Consider the following 24629-nt stretch of genomic DNA (forward strand, 5'->3'; position numbering starts at 1 on the left):
CTTAGGATAAACAGATATTATAGGATTGCTTCCCAAAGAATGCTTTCAAAAGCATTGTCCCCACTCCTGGGTTTCCATCACTACCTTTGGGCAGAAGGAGAAATACGGGCTTTAAAGCAATTTAAAGGAGAAAAAAGGTTAGCCCTACAGGGACTGTGGTGGGCTCACTGTGTGCAGAGATGAACTGGCTCACTGTGGCTCCTGGGACTGGTGGGGGTGAAGCCCTGGGGCTCCCGGGGTTCAGCGGTCAGTGGCGCCTGAGGCTGCCTGGGGGAGGGAGGTTCCTGAATGTAGAGGTGGGCAGCATAGGAAGGCTCCCCGGATATAGTGATAAGAATGAACAAGCCTCTCTCAGGCCAGAGATTGATGGTGTGGTTCTGCAAGCACATCGTGGAAGGCTTGTCAGACCCACGGTTGCAACCCACGGGTACTGGACAGGTGGTGTGCCTGTGGTCTGCCAGCCATGAACCCTCTCTAAGAAAGGGAATCAGCCTATAGGCTTGCACTTAGAGAACCTATGTTGGCCTTCACTGATCACATTTTAATCTTTCAAATGCTCACAAACCCCTCTTTGTAATCTTCTCTATGATTTTACTGGGACTTAAGCCAAGTGATATATAATTTCTAGTGTCTTATTCTTTCTTTTTCTGAAAAGAGGGCATTTGCCTAGCACCAAGCCTAGTCTTCATGGTTTCTGGATGATTGCTGGCAGTGGTTCTGAGAGCTTATCTGCTATGCCCTCGGCCTCCTTATCTCCTCCAGGAAGTCCTCCTGAACCCCAGAAGAGTTACTTAATCCTCCTCGGGGTTCCCATAATGCTTGATATATTTATCTCTACTGGAATATGGTAAGAATGATGACTACCATGTATGTAGAGCCTTTTGCCGGCCGGATGCCTTCCATGCGCTTTCATTCCATCCTCACGAGCTCCTGCAACAGTAAGCAAACTAAGTCCCAGAGAGACCGCATCACTGGAAGGGGGAGGCTCTGGGGTTAGAACTCCCATCTGCCTTCTGGCCCTGCTTCTCCCTGCTGCACTGTCTGAGTCGGGTTGTGTCTTGTCATCAGTCTCTGGGATCCTTCTGGGCAGGAGCCTCGGGCGTGATTGTGTGTCTGTCTTGCCAGTCTCCACTGGAGAATGAGTCACTTCATGCCCCACGTGCCTTCCCCCATCTCCCTCTCCTCACCATCATGAGCTGTGTGCCCTTTGTCACCTTCATTCTGTTCTTTCCAGTTTGAGAATCAGTGATAAGTCTGTCTGGAAACAGGGGCCCCACAGCAGAGGATAATCAGGATCCAAACCCGAACCTGGGAGAGTCTGGACGGTCTGTCTTAGAAAGTCGGCACGTTGTATCTTGGAATAGGGCCAGCTGATTGGATTTTCTGTTCTTTTGAACATGACTCTAGACAGACCACCTAAGATATCTTCATTTCAACAGTTAGAGAATGTTTTTTGTTTTTAAAAATATTGTATTTGTCATTTAAACTCAATTCTTCTTTTGCTTAGCACAATTTCACTGTATACACAGTAATTCTAACTTATTCTGTTAAAAATCTGTTCAAGGAAAATCACTCATTCATTTGAAAAAAGGATTGCATAGACCAGTCCAGGTCCTGTGGCTGCACGGGCTCAGGCTGAGGTCCAGAGCCAGGATTGTCAGGCTTCTTGTGAGTGTGCTCTTCCTCAGTCCTCACAGGGGTAGCTGAAGTCGAGACGTTACTTCTACAGCAAGCGCACTACCCGCTGCACTCAGCCGACCTGACCACCTTCGTTGTAGACACCAAGTCGTATGAGGCTAACTTCGTTCTGCTTTATCACTTGTTCTTTTCTGGGGGAGCATGTCAGGGTTCCGACTCAGTCTGCTGCATAAATGTACCACAACAATCATCTGTGTGGCTAGGGAGCTGGCTGCAGAGGCCTGAGCTCCAGGGTTTTCCAGATAACTTTCAGCTTGCCAAGTGCCAAACTGTTAGGATTTCCAGTTCACAGATGCCAGATCACCGCTTTAAATAGTAACAAGTTGATAGTCTATCCCTTGGGACTGTAAAGAGCCTGAGCATTTAGCTGAATGTCTTCCCTGGAAAATGCCCGAGTAATAGCGAGAGAGCTAGCCATCACTCTCAAAAGGCTGTGATCCATTCCCCGAGGTATCCGAGGAGAAAAGAGAAAGCAAAGCTAGAAGGAAGATGACCCACCTTGAACTCGAGTGGCTTTTGTTTATGAAGAAGCTAGCAAAGAATGCTCTTTGAAATATCACTGGATTACGTAGTTTGTAATGAATTTGAGAATCTTATTTTGTTCCACAATAACATTTCAGGAACAAGACAGCACAGTACAGTGAAAACAGCACAGGCTCTGGAGGCAAGAGACCTGGGTTGGGTTTTCCATCAGCTTCCTAGAACTGAAAGGCAGAGCCCGTGGTGGCTACAGCCACCCTCACTCACATCCCCACAAATCCCAGATGCTCCTCCGACCACCCCTGCTCCCGAGCTTCAGGCTCGGAAGCCCAGTCGCCAGAGTTGGTCTGCACCCACCTGGATCAACAATTGGTTGACCTCCAGAAGGAGTGGAAGCCACAGTGTAACGTATCTTATTGTCTATTTTAATTTTAATTTTTTAAAAGATTTTCTTTATTTATTTGACAGAGAGAGACAGCCAGCGATAGAGGGAACACAAGCAGGGTGAGTGGGAGAGGAAGAAGCAGGCTCCTAGCAGAGGAGCCTGATGTGGGGCTCGATCCCAGAATGCCTGGATTACGCCCTGAGCCGAAGGCAGACGCTTAACCGCTGTGCCACCCAGACGCCCCTTATTGTCTGTTTTAAAACCACAATCTAACATACATATTTCCTACCTCACAGGGGGGGATAAAATACAGGAGGGAAAAGCCGTCTAGGAAAACACTCTTGTTCAAGGTGTCTGCCATAGGATATCTGTTGGGAGGATTGGGAGGTCTCTGTGTTAGCAGTGAAACAATGTGGTTGCCACCTGGTGTGGCCCCAAGAACAGATCACATCTGCTGATTTTTATATATTTAGAATTAGCATCTTTAAAGAAATTAGGCCTTTAGATTTTGTGGGATGTTAAAATGCTGAATACAAATACACCCAGAGAATTTTTTCAGATTCGAGACAAATTAAAAACCTGATTTATCTGCAGCTTTAGTTGGGTCCATTTACTGGCAGTCAGGTGCATGTTATGTTTTCTGTTGGGAGAGCTCAGTTGTTTTAGACATTCTGCAGTATGATCCTAGCTCAGTTCTGTTTTATCTTTCTCCCTCTCCCTCTCTCTCTCTCTCTCTGTCTTTTGCAAGGGGGGGGGCATCTCAGGGTTGTGATATAGTCTACTACACAAGTCACCACAACAGTCCATTTGTGTGAGTGGGGAGCCAGTACAGATGGTTGGTTCGGTTGGTTCCTCGCAGGCCTGAGTAAGGGGGCAGCACGATATTGATGAGTTTGCAGTGACAACGTCTTGCTCTGTTAGAACTGTGAGAGTTCTAACAACAAATCCACTAAATCCACACCTCTGTTCCCAGAGCTCTTTTACAAGGAGCCGCTTGGAACCTAGTACATGACATAGTGATGGAGGGTCACGTCCCAGGCAGCTGGCACCTGGGGCCAAGTCAAGCATTTATAGAGTGATTTTCACTCCAGTTCCCCTCCAGCCTTTCCATGGAAACGTGCAGTATCCCAGAATGGTTAAGACGGACTTGGGCTTGAGCCGTGGCTAAGCCACTTACTAGCCGTATAGTCTTGGCTGAGTTACTTAACCTCTCTGAACCTCGACATCCTGGAAGTTACAAGTCCAGGGACTGAACTTGGCTCTGCTACTGACAGGCTCTGGGATGATAAGGCCCCTAACAAGCTCTTTTTAAATTTTATGTCCCTTCTTTATCCACTGAGAGACAAACTGAGCTGATTATGTTCTGTGGAGAGAAAACAGTTAGAAATGCCTACTCCTTTTGGTTTTTAAGGATTTGTTTCAGGCAGGGCCTTGCTGTGGCAGCTGGTCCTAACACTGTCTTTCCTCCCCTGATCTCTCTCGAGGATGGGTGCCATGGCAGGAGGGCTGGCCTGTGTATGGCTGGCCTGTGCAGAGCCGAGGGACACTGTCCCAGGCCTCCCAGACCATCTTGGGAGAAGGCCAGTGCTAAGGCCCCATCCTGTCCATTCCTGTGCCTTTTTGTGACCCCTGCAGCCTTCCTCTTTAGCAGACCTGATTGACGCACGTGTACATGTGTGTGTGTTGAGGGCACACACATGGAGAAGGAGGTCAGGGGATGTGTGAGTAAGTGGAGAGGAAAAGAGGAAGGTTGGCAACAGTAGCCGGATCGCCGAGAGAAAAGGCCACAGCTGGGCCCTTTGGCCTTGGCCTCGTCACAACATCATCCTAACCAAAGTGCCCCAGGTCTGGCCAGACCTGACAGAGGCAGGACAGAACCCACGTCAGACACCAGGGAAGCCAGGAGCTGCCTGGGCCTCCCTCCCTCAGGCTCTGGGGCCTGGGGCCAGCCTGTTACTGTCTGGCTGGGGACAAGTTGGTGAGTGCAGCTCCAGATAAGCGGCCATGGCTCCCTCAGTCCCGTGGAGAAGGGTGTGCTGTGGCCTGAGCAGCCCAGACGATGAGGAAAAGAGCGGATGGCTCTGAGGTTACGGGGATGAAAGATTTAGAAGTTGCCAAGTCATGCACACAAAGGTGTTTCTGGCAGAGTGATGTCTTTGGAAACAATGGATCTTGTGGGTAAGAGCACAGAACAAGGTTTTGTCTTCTAGGCTCAGAACCTGCCAGCAGGCTCTCAGAACAGGCCTGATAAGAGCTCCCTGCTGATTGGCTGAGAGAGGCCATCTGCCTTTTCCTCCCAGTGTAGTCCAGGCCCCGGAAAAGCCCGGGCCCTCCCTGCCCATTCAGCTTCCACAGCCAGGTCTGGCTGCTAACACCGTGGGTGGGGGCTCAGTGGGGAGGCTGGTCACAGGGAATCTGTTACCAACAATCACTACCAACATTTGGGAGAACTTTGCTTAAAAAAAAAAAGAAAAGGGTAAATTATAGTACATTTGTCATGTCCACAGAAGGTCACTCCACTGCCTCCCATGTCAGGGTGCTTCCTTAAGTGAGAGAGAAAATGGGTTGGGTGCGTGCAGGGGCCTTGGAATGCACACAGCCCATGCCGGACTGTGACTGTGAAGAAGCAGGGGAGCCAAACCATTTGAGGTGCCAGGAGTAGGGTCATGATCCCGGGACTTTGCACAGACTCCTCTCCATCAAGGACCCACTAGTAACCCTGTTTCCCAGCTCCTCGATCCGTCTGGTAAACCCTTACAAATCATTCAAGATGCAACCCAGAAGTCCTGTCTCTGTCCAGCTTCTCCCTTCTAGTCCAGGCAGACTCAGTCACGCATGCTACCGTAGTGTCCCCGGAGCCCCTCATTTGCTGCTCTGCAGGGCACTTAACACACCATGGTATTACCACACTGACTGTACAGCCCATGATTTTCACTGCATTCCTGCTTTCAGGTACTTTGTTATGTGGGTCCCATCAATTCTTACAACATTCTGGAAATTTTGGCCTTGACAGATGTTCCCCCTCAGAGAAATACTTCATCAGATCTGATGTGCCAGTTTTGGGGGATAGAGCTAGTAGGTACTGGACAGATCCTAGTGCATTCATGTATCTGCCACCTCCCCCAGACTGAGTCCCTGGAGGTCAGGACCAGAGTTGTCACTGGTTCCCCCAAGCCTGGCTCGGGGATCGGCACAGAGTAGGTGCGCATCTGTGCTTGGCTGCCCCACGTGACATGGTATCACATGCACTGAGTTTCCACAACAACCCTGCAGTATTATAACTCCTGTCCCCATTTTACAGAGGGGAAAATTGCAGCTCAGGGAGCTAAGTAACTTCCTCACAGGCAAACCATTACTAAGAGGTAGGTGCAAACCTAGGTCTTTCTTTTTTCTTTTTTTAAGATTTTATTTATTTACTTGAGAGAGAGAAGGTGTGTGTACAAGCAGGGGGAGAGGCAAGCAGAGGGAGAGGGAGAAGCAGGCCCCCCACTGGGCAAGGAGCCTGATGCGCGGCTTGATCCCAGGACCCTGGGATCATGACGTGAGCTGAAGACAGACGCTCAACCGACGGAGCTACACGAGTGCCCCAACCTAAGTCTTTCTTCCTACACTAGATACCTTTCAGCTCAGTTCAAGCTCAGGGATCCTGAAATCATTGACTCAAAAATCAGAGATGCTTAAGCGAGAGGAGGTCTGCTGGGTAACACTGAGGTCAGCCAGATGTTAGGAGTATGACATTCGGTGGAGTCTTCATTTGGTGCCCAAGGGCATGTTTTACCCACTGGGCGTTCTATCAAGACATAGAGCACGCTCTGCCCTCTCTTTTGGAGCTTCTGATTTAAAACAGACACGTGTACAGATGAGCCAGTCATTTGCTGTAGAATGCCAGCGCTAGAAAGGGACTGTTTATTTATTTCAATCTCCTTGCTTTAAGATAAAGAAACCAAAACGGAAGGATACCGAGAGCTACCAGCTGTTGAGACTTTCCATGGGCCCAGAACCACTCCAGGCCCTTTTTTTGTTGTTGTTGTTGTTGTTGTTGCAGTATTTCATCTCCTCTTTGGGTAGGCATTATTTTAGTCTATCCCCATTCAACTGATTGAAACGGGAACAGGAGGCTCTGCAGGGTGACTTGCCTAATATCCCAGAGCTAATCAGTCGGGGAATCAGAATTTGAATCCGGGTCAGTCTGTTCAAAATGTATGTTCTCAACCCGCAAACCCAGTAGAGGGCCTTCCTGTGAGGTGTGAGGTGCTGCAGGCAGATGCTCCCCTCTGCCGACCTGCAAACAGGGTTGCCCTTGTCTTCTGCACAGGCCACCCCCTTTCTGAAATTAGCGAGTAGCTGCTCTTCCCAGTACTGGTGGTTATTTTCAGAAGTGTGAAATAAGTGTAAAACAGGATTGTTTCAGTAAAAATATCTCCCCGCTTATACACTGAAGTGGGACCAAAGTCATATGTGGTTAGTTTCTGCAAAGATCAATCCAGTTCTCATCTGACAGCCCATCTGGAAGGCTCACAGGGGCCTGGATGAATGAGAGGCTGAGTTTCAGGGGGCTGGGCTCATACTCATCCCAGAGCACAGAGGAGTCAGCCCTAGATTTAAAGTGTACAGGCCTGAATTCAAACCCAGCCTGAGGATCCTAAGCCTGTGAGCAAGTTACTCTTCTTATCAGTTAACCTTCCATGAGGAGCTGCAAGGGTTACTGATACAGTATCCATGAAAGTGCCCAATGCTGGTACTCTGGTCAAGCTTTGGAATATACCAGCAACCCTGTTCCTCCCCCATAATGATTTCTGAGAATTACCATATTTTAAGATGAACCATGTATTTAAGAGTATATGGAATTGTCACAGAAAAGTCGAAACAGCAGCAGACTCTGGAAAATGTGTGGGCTTCAGAATGTACTCCTTCCCATCCCCTGGCGCCCCTCCATTGTGTTATCATACTTTTGCCATAATAACGCTTTCTTTTCCTTTGGCTTCTTATTCCTTTGGTGAGCTTTTACCGATTGCCAGATCTGTGCCAGGCCCGGTACAAGAGTAGGAGCTTGCAGGAGAGACATCCTGCTTGCCAACACAGAGCCTCTCAACAGAGCCCAGAAAACTACAGGCCTGGGTCTCTTTCCCATCAGAAGCCAGAGAACACTTGTTCTCTTCTGAGACTCTCCCCATGTCCTGGTTCTACCTTGGAGATCCATCTAAGGAACGTGGGCCCCCCTTACCACACCGGCTGCCGAGGCTGGGCCCAAGGGATCGCTGGGGGATTGTGCAAGTCTCTTGGCCCGGCTTCAGCTCACCGTGCCTTTTCCCCCACTTACGGTCTTAGCCAAGGGAAGCCTGGCGCCTGGCTCTGAGGCCCCAGATGGAGCGGCTCCCTCCCGGAAGGACTTACCCGATGGCTTGTCTGTGGAGGACGGGAGGCTGGTGAGGGTGGGCATAGTGGGCAGAGGGGGAGGCAGCACCTTCAGGTTCTGATCACTCTGGATCTCGTTGGTAGAGATCTGATTGATGATGCGGTTGTAGGGCGGCGGCTGGTAGACCCGGGGCGGGGTGGCGGGGGGCGGCTGGGGCAAGGGCCTGGCCGCCGGCACTCGCTGGCAGTGCTCCTCGAGCTGCGCGATGATCTCGGACTGGTTGTGGGCCAGCGTGGCCAGGTGCTGGTACTTGTGCTCCAGGTCCTTGTACTTGCTGGCCAGCTGCAGCATGTCGGCCGTCTGATTGAGGATCCGGTTCTCCAGCTGGGAGAGCTCCAGCGCGTTGTCCCGCTTGCGGATGATCTCGTGCAGGAGCTGCATGTAGAGCTGCGTGACCCGCGAGTTCATGTTGCGGCTCTCCTTGCGCAGCAGCTTCACCTCGCTCACGATGCCGCCGTCCACCTCCACCAGCTGCTGCAGCGTCTCGATCTGCCTCTTCTGCTTGAGCAGCTCGCTGTTGAGCAGCTCCAGCTCCTGCTTGTGCACCCGGTTCTCCAGGAGCACCTCGGGCTCCTTGGAGTTGACGCAGATGGCGCCCGTGACCCGCTGCTGGGGCACGATGAAGGTGTAGGTGCACTTGTCCGAAGACTCACCGGCCCGCTTGTATCTGTTCAGGTAAATGAACTCGCTGGGTGAGCCCTCCTCGGCGCCCTCAAAGCCTTCCTTCTGGCCGGCAGCTGCTCCCACGGCAGCCAGCAGTCCCAGCCACCAGTATGTCACGCACAGCGGCCTCATGGTCCTTGCAAAATGGTGGTTCCTCTTGGCGAACAGAGCCTATGGAAACCTGAAAGTAAACAGAAAGGAGATTCAGTAACGGTGTTGTCACTGCCAGCGGCCTGTGCCATAAATGAGCTCAGCCTTCTCGCCAGGCAGATCTTTCCAAAAATGCAGCTTCAGGAGGGAGCCCTTCTGGAAACCGCAGGAGACAGGCAGGCTTCAGCAGAGATAGAGAGGAAACGGGAGGGGACCAGGGCATCTGAAGGTAGGAGGCCACAGCCCTGCCACTCCCGGAGCCAGCCCCAAAGCCCAGCCCCCTTGCCGAGCTCCTGGCCCAGGCCTGAGAACCACACGAGTGCGGCTCAAAGCTGAGGCAGGGAGACAGAGGAAGGCTTGTCCCGTCTCCCTTCTCTGCCTCACGCACCACCACCCCCACCCCCACCCCCCCCCCCCACCCCCCCCCGCCCAGACCGTAACGTCTCCTTGTTCTACACGTTTGTAACTCCCGGGCTTTCCCAGTGTAGCGCCTGTCACAGTCGTGGTGCAGAAGGGTTCTGTGTGACCTCCACTAGTGGACTCCACACTCCATGAGGGCAGGCGCTATGGCCGATTCCATCCTGTGTCCGCAGGATGCTATAGTAAGCAGGCTTTCAGCAAATATTTGTTGAACGCTTGAATCACTAGACACAGTATGGAATGTGTTCAGTTGGTAGTGGACAGTTTCAACAGGAGGATATGTCCAGCCACATGGCTTTGGTCTGTGTGTTAGAGACAAGCTAGAGAGCCCAAACAGGAACAAACAACTGAGCTCTTCTATCCAAATATTTGCAGTAGCCAGTAACTGCAAGGTCCTGGCCACTGCAATGTGATTAAAGCCGGCCGAAGCGGAAAACAGACTTGTGTCTCTGGATTTGTTTCAGTTGTGCTCTTGGACCGTTCGTTCCTTCACCAGATATCCATCAAACATCTGTGGGTGCCAGGCAGCATGCTGGCTGCTGGACGTACAGCCGCAAACAGGCCAGAGCCAGCCCTGCCCTCACAGGGCTTACACACCATGGCACAGCCCTTAAGAGCTACGGAGCTGCAGTAACATATGCTGCGAAAGGGTAGAGCAGGGAACTGACCTAATCGGACGATTCGAGAAAGTTTCCCTGAGAAAGTGACCTTTACACTGACCCCTTGAGGGATAAGCAGGAGTTAGCCGGGCCAAGAGGGAGGGGACGGACGTGCACAGATCCCTCCTCTCGCCTACTCAAGGACATCGCTCCGGCATTTCTCCCCCATCTCTCCTGCATGATCACATTTTTCCTGTAATCATGCTGTTATTTCTCTCGACTTAAAGAAAGTCAGTCCTCTCTTGATCTCACATCCCCCCTTCCAGCTACTGTCCCGTTTCTATGCTCCCCCTTTTAGCAAAACCCTCGGAAGATTTGTGTGTACTCAGTTTCCAGAAAGTTCCTCTCTTCCTGTTCTCTCTTGAGCCCACTCCCATCAGGCCTGGCCCCTCCCCTCCACTCCAAGTGCTCTGGACAGGATCACCAGTGGCCTCACTTGCCAGGCCAAATGGCCTGTTCTTGGTCCTCATTAGTACTTGCCTCTCCACACTGGGTGATGTGGTCAATCACTCCCTCCTTAGATTTCCTTTCCTGGAGATCACCCTTTCCTCCCTTCTCACTGGCTGCCCTTTCCGTCTACTTTGCTGGTTCTTCCTCCTGTTCCTGTCCTGGGGGACCCAGAGCTCAGTCTTCAGACCTCTTGTTTACCTCAGTGATCTCATCCAGTCTTGTGGCTTTCAGGCGCTGCGAACTCCCACAATTATTTCTCCAGCCCGGACCTCCCCCTTTGACTCCAGACACATACATCCAACTGCCCCTTTGACATTTCCGCTCGACTATCTACTAGGCATCTCAAACTTAACTTATCCGGAAGTGAACTGGTGTCCCCACACCTCCATCCCAGCATGTTCACCCCGGGTTCTCTGCTCTTCCAGTTGCTCAGGCCAACAACCTTGAAGTCATCCTTGACTCCTCTCTTTCTTTCATACCCCACATCTGATTCACACCCAAATTGTAATAGCAGTATCCTGGACATATTCTCAGAATCCTGCTGCTGCTCCCCACCTCCCCTGCACCCTGGTGCAATGCACCTTCGCCTCACCTGGACCAGCTGCTGCTGGACCTGCTCCTGCCCTTTGTCCTCAACCCAGCAGCCAGAGTGATCTTTCTTAAAAAAGTCCAATCCTCTACTCAGAATCCTGCGGGAGCCCCTCATCTTGGAGAAAAAGCTTAGAAGGCACTTCTGGCTCTCCTGGACTTGGCCTCCCTCCTCCCTGGCTTCATCTCTGACTCTCTTCATCCCTCTGCTTATGCCACTGCAGCCACCCCAGCCTCCTGGGCGGTCCTTATGCTCACCAAGCACTCTTGTGACTCAGGACCTTCATACACTGTTCCCTGTCTGGAACACTCTTACCCCCTTAACTTATCGTTCAGTCAGTCCCTCATCTCTTTAAGGTCTTTGCTGAGATATCACCTTCCCAGTGAGGCCCACCCTGATTATTTAAAATTGTGAGCTCCCCACATCGTCAGCAGATGTAGAATGTTTCCTCACCCCACCCCATGAATGGAATCGCCACAAGGGCAGAGGGTTGTCTCCTCCATTTGCAATGCCAAGCACGTGGCCTGGAATATGCAGGCACTCGATCAGTATTTCTGGCCTGAATGAAAAAGCACACCTGCCAACAGAGCTGCCACACAGTTGGGAGGGCTCCAGAGAGGCAGGGCCAGGGGAGCCTGTGCAGGTGATTGCCCGAGGGGGCTTTTTCTTTTCTCTTTTCCTTTCCTTTCCTCTCCTCTCTTTCTTCCTTTCTCTTTTTCTTTCCTCCTTTCTTCCTTCCCTCCTTCCTTCCTTTTTTTTTTTTTTAAGATTTTATTTATTTATTTGAGAGAGAGAGACAGAGCATGAGCAGGGGGAGGGGCAGAGGGGGAAGCAGACTCCCTGCCAAGCAGGAAGCCTGATGTGGGACTTGATGCCAGGACTCTGGGATCATGACCTGAGCTGAAGGCAGACGCCTAACCGACTGAGCCACCCAGGCGCCCCAGAGGCCATTTCTTATACTTACCAATAACATCCATAGAATCTGTTTACTGAGTCCCCACTATGTACCTGCCCCTGCACAAAACATTTGCAGGCATTTCTACTTTAATGTATTCTCCCAAAGTAGATACTGTTAAGGTTCTGTTGTCATTTCCATTTTATAGATGAGGTACCTGAGACTCAGAGAGGCTAAGTGAATTGCCTAAGATCACACAGCTGGAAGGTGGCAGAACCAGGAATAATTGGAGGGGTCAGGAGAGCTTCCCTCATCTGATCTCACGTAGTCCAGCCTTCAGACTCTTACTAACTACATAGAAATGTTCTTTTTTTTAATATTAATTTTTTATTATGTTATGTTAGTCACCATACAGTACATCCCTAGTTTTTGATGTAATGTTCCATGATTCATTACTTGCGTATAACACCCAGTGCACCATGCAATACGTGCCCTCCTTAATACCCATCACCGGCTTATCCCAGTCCCCCACCCCCTCCCCTCTGAAGCCCTCAGTTTGTTTCCCAGAGTCCACAGTCTCTCGTGGTTCAAATGTTCTTAGTCTGGACTTTCGTACTAAAAAATGGATTAGTATGATCACTTTCTGACTCCATGTTAGCTTATGCTAAAATCAGCATGACACAGAAGCTGAAGGTTTGGTCTTCCCCCAGCCCCTCTGGGGCTTCTCTGGTGAGCAGCCTAGGTTCAGGCTCCACCTTGTACCCCAGCTGGGGGGCTGTGACAAAACAGACCCTGGGCTCCCCAGAGCCACTCAGAGCTGTTTTCTGCTCAAATGAGGAAGCCCAAGTGTGGTTGCATGGCCAGCTCAGGCGTTGTGGCCAGGGAGAGAAAGGTGTTAGGCAGCCTTTGGTCTGGGTTGGGCTTCAAGGTAGGGCAGCAGTGACGTGAGTGGAAACCGGGCTGAGTTTGTAAGTGTTTGCCTCGTTTCCAAAGCGCTCTGGCTGCTCCTGCACCAGCCCATGGCCACGCCTGGCCCAGAACAATGGGGAGGAGCAGCACTGCAGGCTGGGGCGGGCAGCCGTGCCTTCCCACCGGCCGCTCACCTGAGGCAGCTGAGGCAGCTGGTGGCAAACACCTCGCAGTGCTCCCGGTGCCGGTGCTGATGCTGGTGCGGGCCTCTGCCTTGGCCGAGAAACTGTCAGGGGCCCAGGGAGGCAACCTGGCTCCAGAAAAAAGTTGGCTTCCAAACCTTCCCAGGCCTCGAGACCTGGCAGGATGGCACTGTTTATCATTGAATTCCCCACCCCCCCACGTGGGCTCTTGAGCTTCCTGAGCAAAACCTGTGCCCTTGGACTTGTGATCCTGAAGGCTGAGCCTCTTCTGTGAAACGGGGCGATCCAACCCACCTTGCATGCTACTTAAGGGCCATAGAAATGCCTCCCAACCTAGAGATGGTAATAACAGGATAGCAGCATGGTGGCAGACAGCAAAGCCGGACCCAGTGAGGAGCCTGACCACGCCCCCCCTGGGGAGAGACCGCAATTAATGCTCCTCCCGTTTCTCTGAGGAGGAAATTGTGCGGGTCACAGAGCTGGGCCCCGAGCAGGAGGTCTGTCTGGCCTCACCCTTTAGACCCAGCCCTAAAGCTGCACTCTGGTTAGACTGGGTCCCGGCTGCCCTGCTGTCCCTGGATCTTACACGGCGCTGGGCGAGAGTGGGGAGCCAAGAGACGGGCAGACGCAGCGCAGGGATGTGCTGTCTTAAAAGAGTATTTCTTGAGATTGTTCAATTAAAAGGAGCACCAAACTTGATAATTAACACTCAGGTTTTTAGGTTCACAAGGCCCTCTGCACGTGCATTATCTCATTTAATCACCCCAACATTCAGAGCTAGCTAGTTGTGTTGTGCCGTTTTGTGGGTGAGGGAATTGCAGCCAACCAGGGGGTGTCCGGTATCTTGCTCAAGATGACGTTGCTAGCGGTGCCACCAGTTGTGCGGCTCACAATTCTGGGTCTTCCTGTTACTTTTCCGTGGGGTCTGGGCTTGGCGGGAGTGACTTGGGGCCAAGTGGGTTACACAAGGAAGGGAAGGAACAGGGCCCCGTGCTGGGTGCCTGACACTGTCACAGGTAGTCTAGCAAGGTGGTTGTTCCCCACTTCTAAATGGGGACACTGAATCCCAGACAGGTGCTGACCCAGCTGAGAGCTCAGGTCAGCCTGACACCAAGGGCTGGACTCTGCACTGCCCTTGGCTTTTGAGTCATTTGTTTTCCTTAAAGATTCTAACCCCCTTTTCGGTTTTCTGCTACTTTGGCAGTTCTTAATGGACAGTAATGAGTTTGTTTACTTTTGCTCTTTTGATATTTATTCAACTAATTGCACCCCAAGAGAAATAACCCTCCCCAGCATTCCAGCCATCTTAGGCCTGGAGAAGAACTCCATCACAATCAAAGCTGTGCTCCTCAGTTTCTTCCTCCGACCAACAAAGAAAAGCAACTCCAACTGTTTTCCTTGGCTTTGAAATGAAAATAAAACCGATTCTTGAAATTGCTTTTCCACATTGTATTGTGAGGAGTTTCCATTATGTACGGGTTTCCCTCCCCCAAGTGGAGCTGGTGTGACCAAGCCACGTGATGGCCCCTGCACACTGGGAGGCGGCCTCCCCTGGGCTTGGGTCCCACCCAGCCTCCGGTGGGCAGCCCCGAGCGTCCCTGCTTGGCCTGGTGAAGTGGGGCCACACACCGTGTGTCCACGTCCCGCTCGGCACCATGGCATTGCAGCCCAGGCGTGGGGCCACTTTGTGGGAAGAGCCATTTTTCATGAGTTGGAGCTCTGTGTCGTGCCCTGTAGTAGAAGCTGGTGGCCCGGGGGTTAGGACTGAGGAAAGTTCAAACACTCAGGATGGTAACTACAGTCAGTTGTCACTATGACTCAAGCACTTTATATACATGATCTTACTTAATACTCCCAACAACCTCAGGAGGGAAGCCCTGTTATTTCAGGGCTGCCATGCATGGTGGCCCAACTTGTACACTGCAACTCTAGGGAGCACAGCTCACATTCAACAGTGTTTGTAGTTTGGTATATTTATTTTACAGCCATTTTCTAATTCCCACAAAGATGCTTTTAAGACTAACAGCAGGGCTGACAATTATCCCCATTTGCAGGTGAGGGAATTATTGAGATTCTAAGACCATGAGTCATTTTGCCCACAGTCACCGAATTACTAAGTAGCAGAGCCAATAACAGAACCCCAAAATATACCATGCTGACTATATAGAAAGAAAAGTGCTGGAATGACAGGACACTCAAAAGAGATTGCTGTCTGACCCCTGAAGGCAAGGGAAGAAGGAGAGCTCCTGGGATCCTCAGGACTGCTGACCCCAGGGAAACCTCTGGATTCAAGCCAGCTCTCACTGTGTCACCCACCCAGGCTATAGTCCCATGTGAGGAGCTCGCAGAACCCACCCCTGCCTCTTTCGCCAGCCCTGCCCCATCATTCTGTGATCACAGAAGGCTGAGGATGAGCCCAGACCAGAGGCCCTGCAGGAGGCCTGGGAAGTGGGCCCCTGCCAAGGCAGTGCAGGAATCTGGAACTGCCACCTGGCCCTGAGTGTGCCTGGCTGGCCCCTGGTGTCTGGCTGTGGGGAAGCTAGCAACTTGAGCTCTGCTTGAGTGAGTCTGATAGACCTGAGCACAAATCGTGATTGTTAAGGCAACATCAGGACCAAGAAGAAAAAATAAAAACTTCAAAGTTGGCAGCTTTTCCTACTAAAGCTGTTTGAGGTGTATGGTGTACCAGTGAGGTGGTACCCAAACGAATTGGTAATCCAGGATGTGGGAGGGTCCCAGATAAAGGAAAATTCCAGAAGAAAGGGCCCCGGAGGACCCAGCTGACCATATGACCAAAAGCATAGATAACAGCAGCCCTTGTTTGTTTATGGTAAACTCACCGTGTGCCTGGTGTGTAAGTGCCTTTCTCATTGGCACTTACAGTCCTGTGCATAAGGTTGGCCCCAGCTGGGGCCTGTTATCTTACGTAATTATTAATAGCACCCCCTCTTACTTTCAGAAGTGTTCCGATTGGGTGCCAAATTATATGGTCCCTTTACACCTAGGAGAAAAGTATTACTATCTGCATTTTGCAGGAGAGTACACCCAGGCCCAGAGGGGTCAGGCCACTTGTCTGAGGTCCCTTAGAATCAATATCAGGACGGGGATTCCGCTGTCAGCTTCAATGCCCATGCCCTCACTTCCACCAAGATCATCCCTCCAACCAGCATGAACAAAGAAAAGGTGCCTGTCTGTTTGCTTCACAGCCGGCATGATTCATGGCAGATTGCTTCTTAGTCACTGTTGACTGAATCAGTAGAAATGGCTTTCAGGTCAGTACAAGGCGGAGTTTTGTTGGATGTTAGAAACAGCTTCTTGATTATCCAAGTGGCAAGACCCCAAAATGGGCATCTAGGATGAGCAGTGGTGTCCTCACCTTAGAAAACCTGAAGGAACTGTGCCTCGCTTGTCCTAGGTGATTCACCGCTAGCCTGGGGGCCAGGGAGGGAACAGCCACATCTCCAGCTGCCATCCCCTCCCAGCCTAGGATCCTGTGATTCATTCCCCACCAGAAGGCCATGTGGGCACCCAAGGTGTCTGGAGCCAGTTCCCAGACCCTGCCAGCTCAGCTCTCATAAGACCTTCAAATAAGCCATTTGTTCGTCCATCCGGCCTGCCATCCCCTAGCCTTCCCCACCAGCCAGTCATCGTGCATTGTGACAGCCCGGGTCCAGCCCTGTCTTGCGTGATGAGAACAGAGGCAGGAGCCAGACAGGCAGGTAGTGTCAGATCCGACTGATGTGCCTGGAAGAGAAGCAGTGGGGAGTTGAATCTGCCTGATGCCCTGGGCTCTGGTGCTCCTGCCCCTGGGGAGCTGCTGGCTCCAGGGGAGGGCTGACTGAGTTCATGGAGGAGGTGGGTTGTGGTCATACTGTGAGATCATAGGGCAAGACGGGATGTGGTTAGGCAGTGGGGGGCTGGTTGCCTTTGCCAGGGGGGCAAGGATGCTGCTGTTACTTTTTCATGGTGCGTTATTTGGGAACCATTTTGAGATTCCCCCAAAGCCTGCTCACTGAGCTCTCTGTGCCAGGAGCCCTGGCCAGCAGAGCTGAGGCGGGGAAAGTCTGCAGAAGCCATGTCAGAGCCCGGCTTCTGAGTTGGCTGCTACGTTTCCGGCAGTGCCTGGTGTGCTCTGGAGCCTTGGGACCGGGGGAACCTCAGATGAGAGGGGGAAGCCGGGACTGGGCGGACAGTACTGCCCCACAGTGGCTTCCTGGGGACTCTGGACCTTGTCTGGAACTGCTCTTCTAGGCCAGGCCAAGTGGTTGGCACCTAAGGCCACCTCGACCTGTTGGCATGGGCTCCTCCCTTGAGCACCGGGACAAGCACATTTTGTGCCTACCGCTCAGATCCCAGTAACTCTGTGAGGTCAGGCCTATGATTATTTTCATCTCACAGAACAGGAGACAGAGGTAGGGATGAAGTCACTTGCCCAGGGCCACAGAGCTACCAAGTGGTGAGGCCAGGCCTGGAACCAAGTTTGTCTGCCCCAGAGCCAGGTTTCTTACCCACACAGTCCTAACTGGCCCCACTGCCTTGGGCACTCGCTCCCCTGCTCTCCACAGTGCAGGCGGCTCCAGGCCCATCTTTCTACAGCTTCCAGCTGGTCGGATTGGTGTCCTGCTTTGAAAGAGAGCCTCTGTGCTCACGCTCACGCTTCCTGCCTCTGCACACACTCTTCTTTCTGCTGCAGCACCTTCCCCTGTGTCTGGCCTGATGCACGTGCCTGTCTCCCTCTCTCATTTGACCTCCCCAGTCCACTTCCCTGTGAAGCCACTGTCCACAGCGGTGGCCCCTCTCTCCTCCGCCCCCAGGAGTAGCTGTGGCTGCTTCCTGCACCCATCACAGCACCTCAGACACAGCTCATCTGGTTGTGTACCCCCAGACTGTGAGCTTCTTAAAAGTGGGGTCAGAGTCATTTCTCCTCTGAATACCCAATAGCCAGGACGGCACTTAGATTCATGGATAGGACTTCAAGGATTTCATTCACTGAATGTATTTCCCTAGCACTTACCCTGTTCCGGCCACTGTGCTGGGGCTGGAGATAGAGCAGGAGCGGGGTGGGTCCCTGCTGTCAAGGGGCCCATGGTAGTGGGCGGGACAGAGAGCAGAGGGGATGGTGATCAGTACCCTGGCAGGGTAGCTCAGGGGGCTGGAGGGGCAGCCAGTCCAGCTGGGGTGAGGATTGGGTGGGGTGGCGTAAGATGGGAGTAGAGACACCCCAAAGGGGCCTTGGCTGGACGACACAGTGGGGAATTGTGTGGCACCATGGGACTGAGAGGCTTGTTTGTCTGGGTCTGAGGCTTGCTTCCTTCTTTCCTTCCTTCCTTCCTTCCATCCATCCATTCATCCATCCTTCCTCCATTCCACACATCCCTTCTCTGCCAGCGCTGAGTATTGGAGGTCCAGCAGTGACTAAGAGATACCACCTTTCCCTCGTGGAGGTTGGACTGGGGCCACCTCAGGCAGCACTTTGGTCATTCCTGGAACTGACCTTTTCCTCGGGTGCTTCTTAGAGATAAGGACAGATTTCCTTCTAGGCTTCCCCCCACCTTTTAGAGAGAGAGACAGAGAAAGTGGGGCAGAGGGAAAGAGAATTCCAAGCAGTTTCCACACCCAGCGCAGAGCCTGACTCAGGGCTCGATCCCATGACCCTGAGATCACGACCTGAGCTGGAACTAAGAGTCAGATGCCCAACCAACTGAGCCACCCAGGCACCCCCTTTCTGGGCTTTTCTTAGGGATCTTGTGTCTGCCTTTCTGGAGGACTAGGCAGCAGGAGGAAGCCGAGGCTCTGGGGCTGCTGGCCCCAAGACGGGCTGGTTGGTTTCGCCTGAGAATAGACCTAACACAATAGCTCAATTGTGAGAGGCCTGACCCCCCAACCCCCAACATGCGAACATTTCTGTGATCAGAATGTGTCTTACAATTCGTTTACACGTGTAACAGGACATTGTAACGTTTTAACTGCCACCCCCCACCCCAGGCTGTTATTAAATCAGTCATATGGTTTACAGTTGATATGAGGGAAGACAGTTTTGTTATTGAAACTACCCTTGGCATGAGGTTCTGATGTGACCTCTCTATCACCACAAACTCCCAGTTGCCAGAGGCTGAATAACCCTTCTATTTGGGATATTTTATACAAATTCACAGAAAAGAATGCTATTCAATGAATTGATTCATTCTTGAGATTTCCCCAGTATGTCTATCCAGGATGGCAGTGGGCTGGGGTAGGGGGAGTCCAGATCTGGGTTTGAATCCTTGCTTTTTGACCCACTACTGGAGGGACATTGACGAGGTACTGTAATCTCCAAGCCTCAGTTTCCTCCTCCGTAAAATGGGGACAGCACCACCCATTTGGTGCCACGTGCCCCCTCTTTGCAGGTCTCTCGCTGTTGTGCCTTTGTGTGATTGTTAGAGTCGCCTTCTGCTTCCTTCTACTGGCCCTGGGCCCTACCAGCAGAGCCCCTCTGCATCTGACTGCTGTCAGTTGAGACCATTTCAGGTGAAATGGGCTGTGATTCAGAGAGGCCAGAAGCTGGATGTGCCTGCCTTGGGTGGGCTGCTGTTTGTTCTAAGGTAGCTACCGGTTGCTGTCCCCCTGATATCTTCTCGGGATTGCTCGAGTGTGGCCTAGTGCAGACCGTGAGGACGTGCACTCCGATTCTGCAGCCCGTGGACTTTCCAAGTAGGGATGTCGGAAACGCACGAATGGTATCTCACACACATAGACGAATGTTTGCCGAGGCTGCGCCCCACTGAGCTGGTGCCAGTGTCCCGTGGTTCTGTGTAGCCATGCTGGGGCTCATCTGTAAGAGGGGTAGATAATGCCTGTTCTGTCTCAGAGAGAGGCTTCTTTGACAAGCGAGTAATGTATCAAAGTCAGGTAAGCACGTGGTTTTCAGGTGGCATGGTGTAAGCATTCTGGAGGACAGCAACCAGAACAGACTTGGCTGCTGGGGGACCCCGTGACAGAGTCAGGAGAAGAGAAGTCAGGATTCCTTGAACAGGGCAGTGAAGTGAGGTGGGGAAAGGCATAGACTTTGGACTTGGCTGTCCAGGGTTCAAGGCCCACATAATCACCAGCTGTGTGACCTTGGGCAAGTTACTTAACCTCTCTGAGCCTTAGATATCTCATCTGAAAAATGGGATGCTAAAACTAGAACGTACCTCCTAGGGTTGTGTTGAGGATGAAATGAGATAATGCATGTGCCTTACTTAGCTCAGCCGGTACTTAATAGATCATTGTGGGATGGAGGGGTGGATGGGGAAACGGCTTAGTTGCTCTGCCCATGAACTGCAGTCCCCTCCTGGGCCATGTGTTTCACACATTTTGTCTGTTCTACCACAACTGCCTTTATTGAGTAGCAATTGATCTAATTTTTGTTAGCCAGACCTGTGAAGTCAGTCAGAGCCTCTGTTCAGACAGGGCTGCCCAGAGAGCACAGTGAGCCACTGTGGTTCCAGCCTAGAGCTGGGAAACCTGCAGGTTCTGCGGCCCCAGAGGCCAGTGCCAGAGATGCACATATCTAATGTCAGCTTTTCAAAATGCTCTCCAGAGTTCAGAGAATCCAGTGTGACCTCTGAGCCCACAGGAGAGAAGCTGCTGTCCTAAGATGCACCAGCCTCGGCCTCCATATGGTCCAGGTGGTGAGGGAGATAGAGTTTGGGGGAGGAGTCCTTGCGTCCTCCTCTGCGATCCTAGGACAGGCCTGGCATTGGTCTCCCTGCACACAGAGGTGGCTCCCTTTCCTCACCTACTATGGTTCTGGCAGGAGCCCGACAGGCAGATGAGTAGCCCCCATGTGGGTGGTAAGGTTGGTATCAGATATATGCAGGGTCCCTTGTCAATGCACGCACCCTCCCTTAGTGTGGACTTCAAGGACCTGGGCATGCTGCAATTCACTGCAGATGTAAAGCCCCCCCTCAGCTCCTGGGAAGACCCCCCCCCGTGTGGGTGGCAGCAGTGGCCTCCATGCTGGCTCGCCTGGTGGGATTTTCTGACAGGTTGTCCAGCACAGAGAGAATCTGGGTCCCTGCTCTTCCTGGGTCTCTGCGATTCTGATTGTTATGGGTCCTGATACTCCGTGACTAACATTTTCAGAGGGTTTGCCACACAGAAGACGCTATGCGAAGGCCTTCCCGGGCATGATCCCATGTGCTCCTCCTAGAAAGCAGCAGAGTGTGGCTCAGAGGGCTGGGTTCAAGTCCTGGTGCTGGCGCTTATTAACCCATGGGCTTGGACACATCCCTGAACCTCCGTACCTCAGCTTCCTACATACAATGGGGTGAGTGGAGATGAGCAGTAGTACCTGTGTTGTCGGGTGGCTGTGAGGGCCCTTCGAGCTGGCATGCGTCCGGCTCAAGGTCCGTGCGGTGTAAGTGTTAGCTGTTACTGAGAGATGGGTGGTGTCATCATCCCATTTCACAGAAAAGGAAACGGGTTTCGAGAGGCTGAGTGTTCTGCCGGAGTCCCATGGCTAGGATTTGAACCTAGCTCACGAGCACTACCTTACTCTGCCTCAATGTGGGAAAATGCATGCGGGGAGCATTGGGCCAGCTTCGGAAGTGGCATTCTCGGCTTTCCTCAGAGCCCTGGTGAAAGGAGATCCTTTTCTAAGTAACCGAACTGGCCTCTGGGAGCTCTCATAATCCCACAGCAGAAGCAATAGCTGACCCATGACACACATATCACAGAAGGAGAAGGGAGGGATCAGTGAAGAATTTCTGTTTGGAAATGTTATCTAATGCGGAGTGCTTTCAAGGGACTCGGAATGTGGAGCCGGCGCTGTACCCCCTGCCGGGGTGCCGGGGAAGCTTGGTCCTCAGCTCTTTCCCTGCCACATACAGCCTGCTGGAGACCTGGGCTACCGTCAGGGGCTGGGTGGGATCAGGCGTCTGTGGACATGCAGGGAAAGCCGGGCAGCACTTTGCCCTGAGCCACAGTGACGGAAATCTCTAGCTGATGTGTCCCTTCCAGCTCTGGATCCCTTGGGTCCTCTCCTCCCCAGCTGAGCGGTGAGCAGAGGCTGCTGGGCTCCAGGGAACTTTCTGAACAAGGGCTCCCGGCTCTGGCAGCACAGTGTTTGCTTTTGCTTTTGCCTCGGCATAGTCTCTAGGCAGGGTGCATGGGAACCCAAAACTTAAAAACGACTTCCCATGTCCTTGGGCTACCCCTCTCCCCCTAAGCACACACCTACACACAGGCACGCGCTCACGCACGCACCCCAGCTGCCGGGCCGTGCCCGGGAGCCGCCTGCCTTCACCCCAAAGGCTCTTTGTCTGCGGCAGAGTGGGGCTTACAGATGAAGCTCTCGAAGCCCCAGCCCGTGGTCTCATGCCCCCAGAACGCCACCCTCGGCCCAGGTGTCCACAGGTCTGCCCCAGCTGAAGCCTTGTTTGGCTCCAAACAAAAGCAAGAGTGACCCCCTCTGGGGTCCAGCTGCACACACCCCCAGCTGGAGGGGTCAGGGTTCTTGAACCCCCAGACATGGGGCCAGCTGCTGCCTCTTGCCCCCTTGTCCCTTGGTGCCACAGAGCTGGCCCCTTACCTCTTCACTCCTGCTTGACTCCCCGGGGCAGCTCCTCACATGCTTTACCCCAGCCGTCAGCAGGGCAGCCTGTCCATGGCCTCCAGGAGGGGTCCCCGAGTCGCAGGCTGGACTGGCCGCCAAGCAGCCCTGCCTCACTGGTCTCTGCTTGCTCTGCTGTGCTCCACAGCCGGGCTTGGGCCGGGGGTGGGGCGGGGGCTGGCCAGGGGTCCTGCCGGGGCTGCTTACAACCTGCCTCCTTTCCCAGCAGGGGCCAGCGGCTGCCTCAGTGCCATGCTCTGCAGGTCCAGGACTCGGGCAGCACTGCTCAGGGCTCCGGGCCCATCCTCAGGCCATCTGCAGCAGCCTCATTTGAACTCCCCACTCCTTTGTGGAGCCTTTACATGCCGCTGGAGGAAACTGTGAGCACAGCCTGACCCTGGTTGGCTGCAGGCACTTCTCTCCACCCACCAGTGCAAGAGGATCCCCCAGGCCCCAGAAAGGCTCCGGGCCTCCCCTCAGCCCCAGACAGAGGCGGGCCGCCTGGTGATGTCACACTAGCTCCGGCCCCAGCTGGCCCAGCCCCTCCCGCCCCAGCCCTCTTTGGCGGCCCTGGCTGGCCCGGCCCCCTCCTTCCCTGGCACGAGCAGCCTGGCCAGCTCTACTCCCTGGCCCGCCCGCCCCAGTGTGCTCTGCCGAGGCAGAGAGCTTCCTCTCTGACTCAGGTAATGGGTTTAGATCTGCTCTAGCCGCACAGGCAGCAGGGAGCAGGTCCTCCCCCTGGATGGCTCCCTCAGCCCTGCACTGCCGCACAGAGCCCCAGGCGAGCAGGCAGGGCAGCCCCACACAGATGGCTTCTCCCCGTGGGTGCCCTTCGTAGAGGCTCACTCTCACCTCTAAACCCTGGGGAGGGAGCCCAAGGCTGTCTGCACAGAAGCCAGCAGGATCTTTGCTGACAGATGGCGGGAGGCAGTGGCCTAAGACACTGGACATACCACAGGCTGGTGGGGGGGGCGGTATGCATGGGAGAAATGCCCGTCACTTCCCACGTAGAGGCCTTGAATAGGTCACTTCATGGTTCTGGCATCCCTTTCGTGCATCGGTAAATGAGCTAAGACCAGTGATCTACCTTCATGGCTTCTGTGGTGTCATGCAGGAAAGGGCTTGGTGCAAGGCAAGGGAACCTCCGTGGGCTGGACTCAGCGCTCAGGAGGTGGGCAGGCCGGGGACCACACTCCCAGAATCTCTGTGGTGACCTCCAGACCTTCGAGGAGCACACTTGGTGAGAGGCCCCAGCGCAGAGTCTGTCACTGAGGTGGAGCTCGTGAGTGTTCATAGAGTCAGAGCAGAAAGGAGAAGACAGCTCTGGAGCCCCACAGAGTGAGCAATCCCACAGACGTGTCAGCACCGCAGACAGAGGAGGGAGGCCAGCGGGTACTGGGAAGGGAGCAGCTGGGCGCAGGTTTGTGTCTCTGCCTGGGCAACAGCTGTGTGAAATACTGGTGGTGACTCTTCTTTCCTCTTTAAAAGAGTTTATGATGGTGGTGGTGGTGGTGATGACATTCAGGTACAAATCGGGAGAGAAACTTCAGTGGCGTTGTCCCTACCCTCAGGCATAGCATACCGTGTTGCTGGTTCCTGGGCAAGCAGGTCCACTGTGGTCCTCTGCTCCTCAGGATTGCCGCTTCGGTCTTTGCAGGGAGCAAACTTTGCTTCTTGCCTCAGCTCCTCCCAGCCTGCTCAGACTCGCTCCCTTTTCCATCTGTCAGTCCTCTTCCTTTTTAGAAGGTCAGTCTTCACCAGAAGACCATGGTAGCTTACAGGCGACAACATTAGCCAGATGGTTGGGTTGGACAGATATGCTCCCCACAACTACTGTGGGGTGAAGGTGCCCACCCGCTCTGGAGGGTCCCTGTGCGTGGTCTGCACAGAAGCCATGGGAGGCTGGGGACTCAAGATCAGCAGAAGCACACAGGATGGAGCTGAATCCTTCTTGGGCAGCACCCTTGGCAGCCTGGAGGATGGCATACTTCCTTCTTTCCCCCTTCCTCCTCTCTCGTGCTGTCTCGCTTCTCCAGGATGTGTTTATTGGGAACTTGCTCTGAGCTGGCACCAAAAGCCTAAGCTGCTCTCCTCATAGAGCTTGCAGTCGGGAGGGGAGACAGACAAACACATGAGAA

The 24629-nt window shown here is 53.1% G+C and overlaps 2 protein-coding genes across 15 annotated transcripts in view; one reads left to right on the forward strand and one right to left on the reverse strand.

Moving 5' to 3' along the window:
- ANGPTL2 (angiopoietin like 2) overlaps positions 1-22943 on the reverse strand; it is a 35544-nt gene extending 12601 nt beyond the window's left edge. The window contains exons 1-2 of the mRNA XM_002916324.4: positions 22471-22943; positions 7958-8823 (exon numbers count right to left, since the gene is read on the reverse strand). Coding sequence (XP_002916370.2) covers positions 7958-8774 — 817 coding nt within the window. The 5' untranslated portion in view covers positions 8775-8823; positions 22471-22943. The remainder of the gene's footprint in view (positions 1-7957; positions 8824-22470) is intronic.
- The window catches only part of RALGPS1 (Ral GEF with PH domain and SH3 binding motif 1), a 255617-nt gene that overhangs the window by 133897 nt on the left and 97091 nt on the right, over positions 1-24629 (forward strand). The window lies entirely within an intron of this gene.

This window comes from Ailuropoda melanoleuca, chromosome 7 (assembly GCF_002007445.2).
Source record: "Ailuropoda melanoleuca isolate Jingjing chromosome 7, ASM200744v2, whole genome shotgun sequence".
In the NCBI taxonomy this organism is placed as follows: Eukaryota; Metazoa; Chordata; class Mammalia; order Carnivora; family Ursidae; genus Ailuropoda; species Ailuropoda melanoleuca.